The 16,127-nt window shown below is 41.0% G+C and overlaps 1 protein-coding gene across 1 annotated transcript in view; it reads left to right on the top strand.

The window, feature by feature from the left end:
* The window catches only part of GRIN3A (glutamate ionotropic receptor NMDA type subunit 3A), a 39,357-nt gene extending 24,066 nt beyond the window's left edge, over positions 1–15,291 (top strand). The window contains exons 5-8 of the mRNA XM_025895117.1: positions 355–506; positions 9,654–9,818; positions 10,609–10,682; positions 13,866–15,291. Of these exons, the coding sequence (XP_025750902.1) occupies positions 355–506; positions 9,654–9,818; positions 10,609–10,682; positions 13,866–14,202 (728 nt within the window). The 3' untranslated portion in view covers positions 14,203–15,291. The remainder of the gene's footprint in view (positions 1–354; positions 507–9,653; positions 9,819–10,608; positions 10,683–13,865) is intronic.
* The last annotated feature ends 836 nt before the right edge of the window (positions 15,292–16,127 follow it).

Raw genomic sequence — 16,127 nt, 5'->3', positions numbered from 1 at the left:
GACAAAAAAAAAGAACCCATGGCAAAAGCATGCAAAAGTCTGTTTTCCTAGAGACAAGATAGATCTATTTTTCCAGCTGTACCTCCATTTTAAATTTTTGAACCTGCAGATTTCCATATTACTTTTGTGGCCTTAATAATTTTGAATTTGTATATCCTGCTTATATTGAGTGACTTTAGTTTTGCACAGCAAAAGGCCTTGTATCAGCATTCTCGGTCCATAGTAAGCCAGTATCCAGGTTTGAACTGACTGGCTGAAACAGAATGCCAGCTTGATCTTTCGTACTGAAATCAACATCACTTACCAAAAAGCAAACAAGAAAGAGAGAAATGACTGTACTGTTTTTCCTTCTAGGATATGGCATTGGCCTTCCCCCAAACTCTCCGCTCACCTCAAACATCTCTGAACTGATCAGCCAGTACAAATCCCACGGTTTCATGGATGTTCTGCATGACAAGTGGTACAAGGTTGTTCCATGCGGGAAAAGAAGCTTTGCTGTCACGGAGGTAAACAATGAACTTGAGTCACCTATGTGAGGATTTGTTCAAGCTGGCAACTATTTCCCCTTATTCATAATGTGCAGTGGATATGCCCATGTGACAGAGATGGGTGGCAGCTGAAGGGAAGTGTGAGACTTGAAAAGAAAGAGCTGCTAATCCCAGCAGAAGTAAGATCAGAGCATGAGAAAACATCAGTGAGACTGTGCTGCTAAGTTGGGTGTGCAGAGCATGTGTCAGAGAGCTCTTCTGGAGACAAACAAGGGCATTAAAAAACATAATGTGGCACACTGCATAGCAAACCTCTCTGATTCCACTCAGGTGTGTGTGTATCACCATCCACAGAGAGACAGGGAATTCAGTACATCCCAAATTTCTAATACACCCTGACCACCTCCTAACATGGCAGCTACTTGTACTAAAGAGAGGATTTCAGCCTAGAAATGATCTGCTAAGGTAGCATGCTAAGCACAGAGGGGAAGTAGGTCTCAATTCTATCTAGATCTAGAGGAAATGAAAGTAAATCTCTATGGATTTATGTCCTGATTTCAAAACAGAGGAGTTGTGCCAGCTCATGGCAGCTGAAGATATAGGCCATTATTTGTGAGAAAAAGAAGACTCTTATCAGAATAGCAGGTTTTTGTTAAGTTCCTGGACTATCAACTAAAAAAAGATGAAGTACTGAAGAATCAAAAGCTCCAGCAATGTCTGAAGCTTAAAGCATAGACCTTTAGCTCAAGGTCTGCCAAAAGAGGTAGGTTATATATTCTCACTAGTACAAAAAACATAGTGAAAGCTCTGTTCTCTCCTTCTCAGAGCCTTCAGCCAAACGCCAAAAAACGCTGTGTGTTCTCTGAGGAGGTGGTGGCATGGCCATTCTCCCATAAAAGAGAATCCCAGTTTCCTGGGGCTCTGACACTGACTTTTCAATGGTCACCTGAGCATCTTGTCTGCAAATCTCTGGCTGCTGACTAAATCACTTGAAAGCCAGCATTTTTTAGAGATACGACAATGGAAATCTGTTTTTGGTGTTTTTAATACATAGATTGTTGGAGTATTTCTGCATGTCTTACTACATTTTTTACTTTTTCATTACAATTCTGTCAATATGAAACAAATTATATTACAGCAGACATTCATAGAAGAAAATTCAATTTATTTTTATTCATTTTATTCAATTTTTTCTTTCTTTTTTTGTGATTAATTCAAGACAAGAAAGCACATTTAAACAAAAGTGGATATTCACTGCTATTTACAATGTAGCTTATTCTGAAGATTATATTATTATCTAACAAGGGAATTATCTTTTTATAATAGATGATATATCTGTTCATGACAAGTACTTCATTCAATGACCTCTTGTTACTCTACATTTTAACATGATCTTTTGAATTAAATCTCAGGAAAATTACCAGATGGTATTAATTACCTCAACTGTCTTAAAACTCAAAACTCTTACAGCAGAGAAAACTTACCTCCCTAGCAACTCCCTAAAGATGAGACATAAGGAGTTTCCTCTGATCATGAGAGTCTTACCCCAGAAGATGTATCGATGGCTGTATGCTCTGTATTCCTGTGGAAATAGCTAAGATACAGAATCAATTCTATTTAAAAATACAGTTTTAATTGGTACTGTTTTTCTCCCAGAACATATGTTTTACTCCTTCAAGCTAGTGGTCTGTAGAGTTGGTTGGATACAGCCCCTGGTGGAGGGCATGAGATGATTCCCTGGGCTACAGGAATAAAATATTAGAAATTGAGTTTTATATATATATATATATATATATATATATATATATATATATATATGTATATGTATGAAATCATAAATAGGTATAAATATGGGGGGTCCATGCTTAAAAAGTTACCAACAGAGGTGTGTGATCAAAAACAATTTGAAGACTACTGCTCTCAGCCTTGAGTTCTCATGACTGTGTCCAGAAAGAGAAACTTTTTCCTGCCATAGCAAATATAACAATACAGAAAAATCAGCCCTGGCTGGGCCAACTGGAGAAGCCATATTGTAAAAACAATTGAATTTGTGTTTTTATGGAGAAAAGCAAACACGAGCAACGAGAGAATAAACCTTGCATTCAAACTGGAGAGAAAAAATATCTAATAGGTGGTATGTAATTTCTGCAGCTACTCTTCTGAAAGACCTTTGCAATTTAAAAATAGAAGGCAAGACCATTCCATTTTCCTGCACGGGTATGGTTAGTACATGATCTCTGAGGCAAACCCAGTTCTTTCACTTTCTTACATTATCACAAACTCCTTAATGTTCAGTAATGTAATACTGGGTGTCGCTGTTTTCTAGGTCAGCCTTAAACTACCCCATGTTCATGGCCTGGAAAAACCATGACATGGTTTAGGTACTCAAAGGTTCCTCAAGGCCCACCAACAAAGGGAGAGGAAGGGAAAAAAGCTGCTCCAGGCTGAAAATTCAGATTTTGTCCCATGAATAATCCCATGGCATTCTTTTTTTCTCAGTGTTGAGTAGGTTTTAAGGACAGTATTTAAAGAGAGGCTTTAGGCAAGGGGTCACAGCTGGAAGACATGTTATGCTTTAAAGTAGTTCACTTTTTCAAGTGTAACTTCCATGTGATGGCCAGAAAGAAGGGCAGGTGTGGCTGCTCCAGGACTGGTTATCAGACCATAGTCCTTATTTGACATACGACTGCACTAACCCAACATGTAAAACTGAGATTTGGTTCAGAAAATAAGGTCCAACAGGCTGGTTCAGGTGACTGAATTGAAGGGCTCAGTTCATGAAGTACAGCAAGGCCAAGCGTAAGTTTCTGCACCTGGGTTGGAGCAACCCCAAGCACAGGGCATGGAAGTGATAAAACAAGGGCAAATGGCCTTAAGGTGAAAGAGGTAGATTTAGATGAGATATAATAACTGGTTTAGGTGGTGACACCCTGGCACAGGTTGCTCAGAGAAGCTGTGGATGCCCCATCCCTGGAAATGTCTAAGGCCAGGTTGGATGGGGTTTTGAACAACCTGTTCTGGTGGGTAGCCCCCCTGCCTATGGCAGGGGATTTGGAACTATAAGGTCTTTAAAGTCTCTTCAAAACCAAACTATTCTAGTATTCTGTGAATTTAAAAAGTCACTCAAAGACCTTGAACAATTCCTCACATACCGAAAGGTCCTTTCGCAATCAGAAAGAGTGAGCAGAAACATAACACCACTTGTAAGTCTGTGCCTTTGTGAGGTAAGCTCTGCTAAGTCCAGATCTTCATTTGCCGAAATTATCCTACTTCTGACACAACTCCCATGTGCATACCTTCCTTTTCATCCACTCCCTCCTGGCCAAGAACTTGCAGATTTTAGGATGTGCTATTTCATAGCTGGGGCAGATTTACTAAACAGCCAAGCAGCGGACACTCTAAAGCTTATCTTCCCCACTGTTACACCAAGAAGCATGGGAATCATTCTGGGACTTATCTTTGTGTTGGTTTGTATCATTTACTTCTGTACAGCCCAGAAATCTCTCTTATTTAACTCTCTGCTGTCAGTCACAGTACCATTTAACAGATTCATCGTCAGTGTAGACGATGTTCAACACAGAAGCAGATAATTAATTTTTGAAAAAGTCTCAGCTTCTCAGTGGGTAGTCATTCACATGGGTTATATACCAAAGTAAGACCCAGCAATTGCCTTTTGATAGTTAGAGTAAGGCTCAGTATTTTTCTATGTCTCTTTGATAAATTTGGTCTGTGACACACTGCACCTATTGACCAAGAGTAATGACCCAAAAATGGGAATATATGTAGGTGAAATACTGAGCAGTATAGCCTTTAAATGGGGGGAAATATCCATTGTCCATTTTTGTCATTACCTCTTTACACTGTACTTGATTCTTATCCGCCTGCCACTCCTGCCCACAGAGGTTAATTTTTCTTTTCTTTATTTTGAGATTAATTTTCTTACTCATAATTTTTTTACTAACCTTACACTGGGAAATCATATTTCCTGTGGCAGAACTCACTGCCAGCTCTTTCCATCTCTCTCTCTGGCACTGAACGAGCACCTCGTTCAGCATAAATTGCACTTCAAAACAAAGTTGTTGTGAAAAGGTATGATTCAGCCTGGGGCTGGAAGATCTGAGATGATTCCTCAAGCTGAGAAGCCAATAAAGATGAGTTGGAAAGTACAGAGGTCAGAAGTGCTTGACTCTGATGTTTTGTATGAACCTCTTCAGCAAAACCACTTACCCAAGGCACCCATTGGATCATTCCTGGGGAATGCAGCTAACTCAGACTTGGAATGAATTGCTGCAGTGATTCCATCTTACCCTCTCCATCGCAGGTAATTGTGGATAGCAGTGGTTGTTCATGTTGAGTGCTAGTCACTAACAGTATTGCTTGAGTACTCTCGATTTTAAATCGTCATACTTCAGTTTCAAAGGAATTCCTTTGTGGTAAAATTGGTAGGTCCCCACTTAGGGCAGAGCATGGTCCAGGAGGGAAGAGGGATTGGCAGAGTTGTATTTGCACGTTACATCTGGACATGATCAAGTAATTGTTTTTCACTTTTCATACAGTACACTTAGCCCTTCATCTACCCTACTGTTATTCTAACTAATGCCTCTTCAGAAGGAGCCAGGCTCCTGGGACTTTTCCCTCCATCCCATTAACTCCACCCAGGCTCAGGAGAAGCTGCAGGAAGGTTTTTACAGTGTGAGTGGAAAAACAGTGGCACAGGTTGCCTAGAGAGGTAGTGAATGCCCCATCCCTGGAATTGTTCAAGGCCAGGTTGGGTGGGGCTCTGAGGAACCTGGTCTAGTTAAAGACGTCCCTACTTTGGGAAAAGCTAACTGCGTACACAGTGTTTTTCATTGAGGTTGGAAACGATCTCTAAGATCATGCAGTCCAACCCAACACTGCCAAACCCACCACTAAACCATGTCCCTTGGTGTCTCATTTCTGTCTTTTAACTCCCTCCAGGGTTGGTGACTAATCCTCTTTTCATCTCTCATTAATGGTGGGATCCATCGATGGCTCTTCTCTGAAGTCTTTGAAGGAACTTGCTTAAACTCACCATAGCTTCTGCCTGAATCGGTGGTCTTTGGCCTCAAGATCACATGAGAGGCACAACCAGGCAGTGCCTCGTTCATCCTGCCACGATTTTATCCAGTTGTCACCCAGCAAATTTGCCTTTCTGATCTGTATTTTGCCTTGTCCCCTTTAAGTTTAACCATGAGTTCCTTCTGTTTGTTAACACCTATCACCTGACAACTCCACAGTGACTTTTCTAGCCCTTACCTTGAAGCTCTGGTTTAAGTTTGTCCCTGGTGCTCTGCAGGTGCAGGCACTTCCAGAAAAAAACTGCCCTGTGCTCATAAACAGCAGCTATCCATCAGTCACCTTTCAAAGTACCTTGTTACCAGAGTGTGAAAAACAAACACAAATAATAGGAAAAAATCCTGAAGCCAAGAAAATTTCCTCAGCCTGCACATAGGCTGTCTGGGGAAGACAGCATATTTAGATTCATCTGTTGAAACTGAAAACAAACAAACAAAAACCAAACAAAAACACAACAAAAAAAAATTTACTATCTGAGGAGATACTAGCAGGGCTTGGAAAATGGATGAATTGAAAGAAACACATTTATTACAAAATGGAGTAGTTTTCCAGTTCTGTACAAAAGTCTTCAAACAAGAGGGGAAAGGAGCTTTTCTTGCTAATGTGAGACAATGATTTAGAGTGAATCATGAAATTTGGCACTTGAAACCCTAAAATCATGGTCACTAGTCTTTGCTAAAGACAGACTCCCTAAAGAGATTAAATATATATTATTTCAATGCTGCCACTTCATTGAGAGCACAGAAAGCCATAAGAATAAAAATTAAGTAAAAAAATACTCCCCAGCTACAAGAAATGCCACAATATGGAGAGAGAGAGACATGTTTTAATACCAGTTAGTTAACTAAACAGAAGCATTAGCATTGGTAGGATATTGCAATCCTACTGAGATGTGTAAATGAGTTTAAAATTCTGCCCTTCATACCTGTTTATCCCTGATAATTCCTTCTTCGCACAGGTGCTGCAAAATTTACCTTCCTGATATCAGCAAAGCTTTTTAAAATCCTTACTGGGGAAATGCAATCAAAAAAATATAACTTATTATTACAGCTAACACACACACAATACCACTATTTAGTGTTTGGGTTCAGGAGCATGTAGCACCTATATCTGTGCTGTGCCACCAACCTTCAGAATATCCACAAAAATTTTACAAGCTTCTGATGAGTCAGAGCTGGCTTATTCAGTACAACCAGTGACAGTAAAGCATTTATAGTCTCTTGTAATGGAGAGTAAAACAGGAGCTTTTCTCATGAAAACAAATGCTGAAATCACCGAGTGCTGTTTTTCATCTCTGCTCCCTGCCCCAAAGCAAGCACAAATATCAGAATCTCTTTCTCTCTATCCCCTTGCTTCTCTTCAGGGCTCAAAAAAAAAAAAAAAAAGAAAAAGGCATAAAACTACAGTGGAGACAGCAGGAAATGTTTAGGTAGCAACTGCAGATACGGGTTGATAAATTGGAAAAGTCTCTCTGGGGATATATAAAAAAAGAAGATACCTCCAGTTCTGCCCTTGTATTTGCCGCTTTCCTGAAACTGCCAATTTCCCAATTTGCAAGTGGGAATCAGCTTACAGTCTGTTGCCACTGCAGTGCTTAGCACCCATTAGCTGTAATCATCACAGGATTGACTAGGGTTGCTTATTGCTCCAGAACTACCATATGGGTGCAATTGAGTTCCTTGTCCTAAAAGACAGGGAGCTACCTCATGAATTTATCATTACAAAGTTGGTGCAAGGATGTATTTCAATCCTTGCTTAGTACAGAACACATCACATTATAGGCTTTCATTCCTTAAAAAAGAAAATAAAGTAAGATATTGCAGTAGAGAAATTCATCAGTTTGTTTTCTGTTGTCAGTACATACCCCCAACACACACACATCCATTCCCCTGGCCCCTTCAACTTCAGCAGAGAGGAAAACAGTGATGCAGAGAATCTAGTTTATTTCTGCTCTTTCCACATATATTCTATATATGAACCTAAAAATACATACATAAACTACTAAATAAGTAATAGGTCTTGCTGCTCAAATCTGCTTGAGGCAGTAACAATTAGAGGTGCCTCTATTAGATGGTTTCATTTATGATTTAACATGTGTATCTACAGTAATTATAAACAGCTGATAACCAGCCATTTTACAGTAGTATGTAAATGTGTTGATATTGTTATACACCATAAAACATGTTGTGCTAATTATTTCTCCCCTACCTGTTTTCCCACTTAATTTAGTCTCAAAAATTTCTCTCTACTATGCAATCTTTGTCAGGCAGCTCTTTCAATGCATTATCTTCTTTATTGCTAGATGAAATATTATTGATGCTTTGTTTTGGCATTTCCTTTCCTTGGAAAAGATGTCTTGCTTGGGACAATTTCAAAAGCTATCCATTACAAGTGAAAAACGCACCTGAGATAGCAGTGCTGGAATTTCTTTCACCTGTTTCCAGGGAAAGTAGAAAACAATTCTGCAGAGCTGACAGGACAGAGATCCAGACCCTCATCAGCATAAATTAGAGAGGCTTTGTTGAAGACAAGGGAATTATTTTTCATGTAAGGAGCTGGCCAAGTTTTCTCTCTGCAGCAGTCCTGGAGTGGCATCAAACACTGATCTCAGGCTGGAGGAGACACCTCAGAATGCAGGAATCCCCAGAGCAGTAGGGATTTTTATAATTATTTTGAATGGCTGGAGTTTTATGATAATACATTAAAGTGAGTTCCTATTCTCAGAGCAATGTAAGTGCTCCATACCATACATTAGCAGATCTCCCCTGCCTTTGGGACTATACTGAGGTCTCAGCTCTGAGACCTTTGAGAGAAAGCTCAGACATGGGACCTCATTCTGATTTTATGCTACCTGGGCTAAAAGCTGGGCTTCGCTGCCAGAAACAGGTGACACAGACTTCCAGTCAAACACTTCAATTTTTGAGTGGTTTAAACCATTACCTCCTCACAGTCAGACTTGACAAAGATTCTGTGATAAATCCAGTTTCTTTTTCTGGATTACACAGATAGTCATAATAAAGCACAGTGCCCAACACTACCCACCTACCAAATGAACACAAGGAACACAACATGTCTGTTGTCCAGAGTAATAGCATTGCAGGTGCCATCTTCTGATACACAGCTCTACACGCAGTTTTCTGCTTCTTTTTTCTTATTGTTTAGAGAATAACATTGTATAAGAGGAAGATGCAAGTAGAATTTGTATTCTTGGAAATATTTCCATAGCAGTGTGTGGGCAGTAATTATTAGCAAGAGATTTTATTTATTGATAAACTCACACCTTAGTTACAGATGCATGAGCATAAACATACTAAGATTATATGTAACACACAAACCTGACCCACCCATTGCAGTGCAGGTGTTTGTGGTACAGATTGCTGCTGTACAGGGTTTCTTGGTGGTCAAACATGAATGATGTCAATAAGACAGTCAAGTTAATTAAAGGCTTCCTACCCTACATGAAAAAGGTGGGTCAGCAGAAAAGGGTGGGAGTGTTCCCGTTTTTCATAGTTGCAGTTGGGGTTCCCAACAAACACGACTATAGTCCTGTTAATTTAGGGAGTGAAGAGGTGCCATGTTTGTGCCATTTGTTTCCTAATATTTTTCTCCATGAACCTCCTTTAAGGGTAAAGCACAAAAAGAGGAAGTTAATGATCAATTCCCAGAAAACACGGACAGTGAACAGTTGGTCTTGGCTCTCTGCTGATGAAGGACTTGCTCTACAGTTCATTGACTGTATTCTGTCAAGCAGTATTTACTTTTACAAATGCAAAGACACCACAAATACTGGATTCTTGTTTGTGTTGAACACATCATTTCTTTAGGGAAATGGCACAAATTCCCTGGTCTTTGGCTGATTCTCTTCCTATAATAGGTCCTTTGCTCTGACTGAACAACGACCTCTCTGCAGCACAGAAAGGTTCTGTTGTGGACTGTGTCCAGACTATTCTGTTTTATTACATCACTGTGTATTCAGTCAGACCACAGTTCCACATGAGAAAACAAAGCATCTGTGACAGTACGCTGACAGCCTGTTGCATTAACCTCCCCTTTTCATTTTATTCACAGACACTGCAAATGGGCATCAAGCATTTTTCAGGGCTCTTTGTGATGTTGTGCATTGGGTTTGGTTTGTCCATTCTCACCACCATTGGGGAACACATCGTGTACAGACTGGTCCTGCCACGAATCAAGAAGAAATCCAAGATGAAGTACTGGCTCCATACAAGTCAGGTATGTATTCAGAAGTGACTCTGTGAAAGAAGATCCTGTAATCCTGTGGCTGATTAAGAAAGCCTGCACAAGAACAAGGTATAAAAGGTTGCAAGAGCACTGATGATTGACATTTAAAGTGTGGCAGCAGCTTCTGGAACTTGAAAAAGCTTACCTAATGATGGAATGGAAAGCACAGAGAAAACAGTTCAAATATTCACAGTTGCAAAGCTTACAGAGGCACTTTTCCATTTGCACTTGTAACCTCACAGCCCTTTTGAATGACAGCAGCAACAGTGTTGTTATCCTGAACTGGCTAACCAGAACATTTTATCTCACTGTTACAGGTTCCCAAACTTTTGATCCATGCAAGAAGTGCTGGGTAACCTCCTTCATTATTCTAGAGAAACTAATGGGACAAAATTGCTATAGAATTTGATCTAAAGAAAGAAATTACTTTGCAGCAAAAGGCACAAAAGGGATGAGCTTCTGTTGCTTTGAAGCTGCACAGTGGAAGGAATCTTTTAGAACATAATGAAGTTTGCCAAGACACACTTTTTTTTTTTTTAATGAGAAATTTTAACACCAAGGATTGTTTGCAAACTATTCATCAACCTTTCAGATTGCCCTTCCTTGGGAAACTATAGGAAAACATACCTGTTGTAATGACAAAGGACAGACAAAGCTTGTATCCTTCACTTGGAAAATAATTTATGTTTAAATCCATCACACAAAGCCCAAATTGTTTACCTATTTGTGGAGCTATTCTTAATCTTGCTTTTACTAATTTAATTTCCTCTCTTCCCTCTAGAGATTACATCGTGCTCTAAACAGTTCATTTATTGAGGAAAAACATCAGCCTAAGAAAAAACGAGTTGAAAAGAGGTGGGAAGTTTTCCATGGCTTAAAGCACAAACTATAAAAATTAAATTGAACTTATATATATTATGTCTGGATATCTAGTTATGGATCTAATGCACCCCAAAGATAATAGAATCTAAAAAAAGGAAATAAGATAGAAGTGACAAGGGAGGGAGGCAGAAATAAATTCATTTTTTCCAATAAAGAGTAATGAACCCAGAAATTTTGGGTTTTCTCATGACTGTGCATACAGCTGATAAAAGCACTCCCATTCCAAAGACAGTCTTTGCAGTCTAAGCCCACTGTCCTTCTGTTTAGGTAATTAATTACTCACATACTGAAGCACTGGCAAGTAACTAGAGCCCTGAGAGCTTCACAGCGAATGAGGGATCGGGCACTAGTATGTTAGAAACTCTTCCAGCTTTCTTATTTTTTAGAATGAGAAATAAGAAAGTTGAGAAGTGGAAAATGGAGTCCTTTCAGAAACCTTTGTGTTGAACAACTCTTGTTGGAAAAAAAAGTAGGTAACAACTTGCCTTGTTTTTATAGCCTATGTCTTCTGAAGAGAAGATAATCTTGTGTACAGCTACGAGGAACATAAGGCATTGTATTAAAATTGTGCATTTGCTCAGTAACTCAGAACTATTAGTGCACTTTTTAAGGACACAGGCAGCAGTGTTGCTTTTCTACAGATAAGTTCAACCATAGACTATTAGAAGTCTTCCAGGCTCTTGATGGATGTTTGGCATGATTGAAACCCACAGATGTAAACATATGTTGTGCTTATTTGTCATTCCTGCACTAATGGCAGCAAAAGTAAGTAAGCATCTGTAAGCCCCTAGACTGCCTTTATATACACAGGTATATGAATATATATATGCATGCAGTTCATTTCCTCTGTTTATAGACAGGGTTCAAAAAGCACTAGCTGAATTATCTGCCAGATGCTGGGCAGTGCAGAAAGTTTGTAACACAAGGAGACAGCCCATAAGCCCCACAGAGAATGGCTCTGGAAAAAGATCTATGCAAATATTGTTTCAACATGGAGAGTGAAGATGCGCTGCTGTCCAAAAACTTCTATCCATACAACATTCAGCCCATGTGTGTGCATGCACAAACACACATACACACACACACCCCCTGTCCTGGCTCTTCTCATGGTCTGAGCTGCTGGTTGCACAGAATTATGGTGAATTTAATTCAACACACACAGTAACGTGATGTCCAGCTGGTCATGAACACTGATGTGGCAAGGCTCAACCCAGAGGTCTCACATCAATTACATTATCACACTTCCTTTTTATTCCTGGTGGGGACTGGGTAGCTATTAAAAGCACCAAGATGTAGAAATGAAGTAGAAAGAATTTGCATTCTGCTACTGCTGTTATCCTCACAGAAGAAAATCCACTGGGTTTTTTTAGGTCTAAGTTTCCAAAAACTAGAGGACCTGCTCAGCATCAGTGGCCAAATTGTAAACGGTTTTATTTACTTGGTGAAACTTGAGTATTAACTGTGGACTCTGGCTTTTGTTCAAATCACCTGCCAAGACCCCCAGACAAAAGCACCACCACTCGCAGAAGATATGTTGGTTACTAACACCTTATCAAAAAGCTGTTTTGATTAAAAGATTAGTGAAAAACGTTCAGACACCATGGATTAATGGTAAGACTCTTGAGAAATACTTACAAAACAAAGGGCTGCAGCTTCTCTGAGACAGGTGGTAGTTCTCCAAAGCAAGTTGGAGTCCAGGACCCCTGGGATCTTGGGCTCTGCAAAGCTGCACAGCCGGAGGCAGTTTTGGGCACCTCAGCCGCTTGTCACTGGTGGCCTTGCCTAGACCACTGCCTGCGTGGGAATGCAATTCTACTCTTTGCCTTGAAGATACTTTGCCAGTTTCTACTTGCCAGGCTAATCCTGTTCCCTGTCTGAAACTTGCTTAAGAGGCACTTGTTTGCTTCATGTCTTTGGGAGATTAATTTGCACCACAAAACACACATCCAAGTTTAGCACAAGACTTGAGTCTTCTGGAGCCATGACCCAGGATGGGGCTGCTGCTCCTGCCTGAAACCCCCCCTCCTCCTTCTCTGCCATTTCATCTCTTTGAAAACGTTTCCAACTTCCTTTTCTGGAAGCAAGTGAGAAAAGTAGTTACTCCCAGCTCCAGACTCCTCCTGAAACCAGTTGTTTTCAGCAGCCCCAGTCCTGAAATGTTAACCTCCTTCCTTAACCTACTGATCAGTAGCTCACACTAATAGGTGTTTTGTCCCAGGATACCCACAGAAGACCCCTATGATGGAGCACTTTTAAACTTCAGAGTTTTAATCTCAGTTATAAAATGAATGCACACAGGTCTATCCCAAAGGTAAAGCAGGTAGGAAAGCTAAGGTTCCTCTCCCACAACAGCAAACTCTGTGCTTCCGTATGTTCCAGTTGGAGAGTGGAGGCCACAGGGTGCTCCTTTGTTTGGGAAAGAACCCTGGGAAATGCACTGATTTGGGAGGATGGCAAAGTTCCCCCAAAATAAAAGGGAAAAAATTCTCTGGAATCATATTACAGAAATATTTCTTCAGATAAAAAAATCGAAACACCTGCAAAAGTTCCCAAATTGAAATTTCTCCCCCAACATGACAACGCCAAAGTCTCTTGTTCTGTCAGGAAGTTCATGAACGTACCTGCAAAGTTTGGGTACAGCATGTCATTGTGTCCATCCTTAAAAGTGCAAGTAGCTCTACAAGACTTCAAATCCGAAGGGCACCCCTTCTCCTTCACCTCTCCAACTCAAGGCAGTCTCTTTCTTCCTCCATGCAAGCAAATGCCCAAGCCAGCACAGAGCACTAACATGCAAAGGACTAACAGTGTAATAAACGTGGGCATTGCAACCACAAAATCTTTCACAAAGCCTTGAAGGACTTGCATTTTCCTGAGCTGGAGCTGAGAGGACTATAATTTCATAACTAACAAACAATTTTGGGGAAGATTTAGGGTTCTGTTCTAGTCTCTGCTGTAGTTTAATCACAAAAATTTGGTAATTTACTCTCATGATTTGTGCTTCACAAGAAAAGTCAATTCCAGAGATAAAGGGATAATATTTCCATGTAATACGTAACAGCAGCCTCATATTTTTGCAGTAGGATGGCTCACAGGGCAGGGCTGCACACACACAAGACCTGACTCTGATATGGTATTAATCCCCATCTCTCTGTTCAGGTCCCACATAGGGAACAGCCAGCACACCGTGTGGAACACCGCCAATCTGCGCAACTGCCACCAGAAAAAATACATCTGTACGGACCAAGGGCAGAATGAAGTGACAATCCGCCAGCACCAGGACATCCCCTTGCCACAGGTGAGGAGGGAGGCCTCGGCTTCCTTAACTACCAATGGGAAAGCAGAGTCCCTCAACATTGCAAGGACCTCAGTGACGCAGGAGCTCACTGAGCTGGAGAAGCAGATCGAAATCATCAAGCAGGAGCTGCAGCTCGCCATGGACAGGAAATCAGAGCTGGAGGAGTATCAGAGGACAAACAGGACTGCAGAGCCCTAGGCCAGGACACCTGGGCCCTTCCACCTTTTCTTCCTCTTCTCCCCTATTCCTGTGTGAAATTTGTAACACACTTTTGTAATGCCAGAAAGGGGTGCGAAAATAAAGCAGGCAACGTGCTCTTCATAGGAGCAGGATTGCAGCAGCCCACAGCCACTGCCACCCTCCTGAGTCCTCCTTTCACAGGAAGTTTCTCATTCTCCTGCAAAACACCAGCCATTCCCAAGGGACTGGAGAAAAAAGGAGCATCCGAACAGCAAGAGTTCCTCATTCCTCCACTTGACAGTACAGTGAGGTTCCCACCTTTTCAGCCCTTTCTGTGCATTAATTCAAAAAAAGACAAAAGAAAAAAAAAAGGAGAAAATGTAAACTGCTCATTGGAAGCATGCCCCTTGTTGGTACATTTTTGTTGTGTTATCTGTGGGTTTAGTCTCTGTTCATGCGAAGGCTCCTCACGGATGCCTCATTATGCCAGGTGCTAGTTCTGTGTTGGCAGTCCCTCCCCTCCTGGCACAGAATCTCAAGACAAAATTCTTGGTGGCAAACCCAGTACACACCATTCCCTCAGCTCTGTCAGCACAAATGCAGATGTGGCTGCTCTGAGACTGTGGTGAAGGAACTCACCCAGCTTAAAAAATAACTTGGCAAAAACCAAACCACCACCTCCGTCTGCTTCCGAGCCCAGGCTTGGCTTCCACTGCACCCAAGGAGCAGCCATGCAAACAGCTGCACCAGCAGTGTGAAGGGATGGATTCACAGTGGCACACAGCAAGGATACGGGGAAGAGAGGGGTGGCAGTACTGTAAATCAGTGTTTACCTCAAAATGTGAAGTGTTTTGCCATTGTGAAACTACTCCCTTAATATTCACTATCTTCAGCTGCCAGTAGGGTTCTTTCTCACAGACGAGGTGACATAAAGGGGATCTTGTCCATTATTCATTTCATCAAAGTGAAAGGGAGGCACCAAAGCCTCCCTACAGATGAAGGAGAATGAGAGTTGTGGTTTTGAAGGCAATGTACCGGGCAGAGCCCTCACCTACCTGGATGATGGGTAGAGGGGAAGGAAGGGTAAGCTGTTGAACATCTGAATAAATACTTCATCAAACCAGCTGATTCTGTCTTTTGAGTAGGATTTCTATCAATTCTTAAACACTGCTTCCCAACCCATCCTATATTACAGAGAAAAAGAATGTTTCGTAACACTGTCTGAATTAACTCTGGTCTCCGAGATACCTTTTACCCTCCCTTTGTCTCCAACCACCTGCATGAATGTTGCCCGGAGTGTTCTTGTCAGGCATAGTTTAAATGCCACAGGCGGATCTAAAACTGTATTTTGGGGTCTGAAAAAGACATTTTACCTTTTTGCACCTCTAACTTTTGAAAAACCCCTTGCAAATGAAAAGCTCTGCACGGACCACTAAAAGCTAATGACTAATCTGCCTCATCAAGAGTTCATATTTTATTCCCTGCTCAATCCTTAGCCTCTGCTTTTGGGCAGCAGATGCATCTACTCCTTCTAATAGTCAGTAACACAGGAAAGAGAAATCAGAACGTAAAACAGGAAAGTGGGATCCACAGCCTTGCACATCTAAGAGACCTGGGATACCCCTGCTCTCCTTGCTCCTGACAAGCCAGATGGGCAAGCCACCGAGGTTGCTTTTGTTGCCTTCCCTTCCCCTCTTTTAGATATACAGCTTTATTAGGAAGAGCTTTTGATTTGTGTAGCATTTGGTACCTCACAACCTCCAACAGCACTTGCCTAGAAGAGATGAACACTGCCCTCTTCTCCTAGTTAAAACACTAGGAAAAAAGGATTTCAGTATAATCTTACAAGTATTCTTATCAAGTTTTTAATGTCTTTATCTCCACAGAATGAGCCCAGAAATAGATTTAAAAAAAAAAAAAATTAACTGAAAATGTTAGTATCT

This window comes from Manacus vitellinus, unplaced genomic scaffold, assembly GCF_001715985.3.
Source record: "Manacus vitellinus isolate BGI_N305 unplaced genomic scaffold, ASM171598v3 scaffold_23_pilon, whole genome shotgun sequence".
Lineage (NCBI taxonomy): Eukaryota > Metazoa > Chordata > Aves > Passeriformes > Pipridae > Manacus > Manacus vitellinus.
Note: the sequence above shows the minus strand (reverse complement) of the source record. Positions and strands in the feature narration are given on the sequence as shown.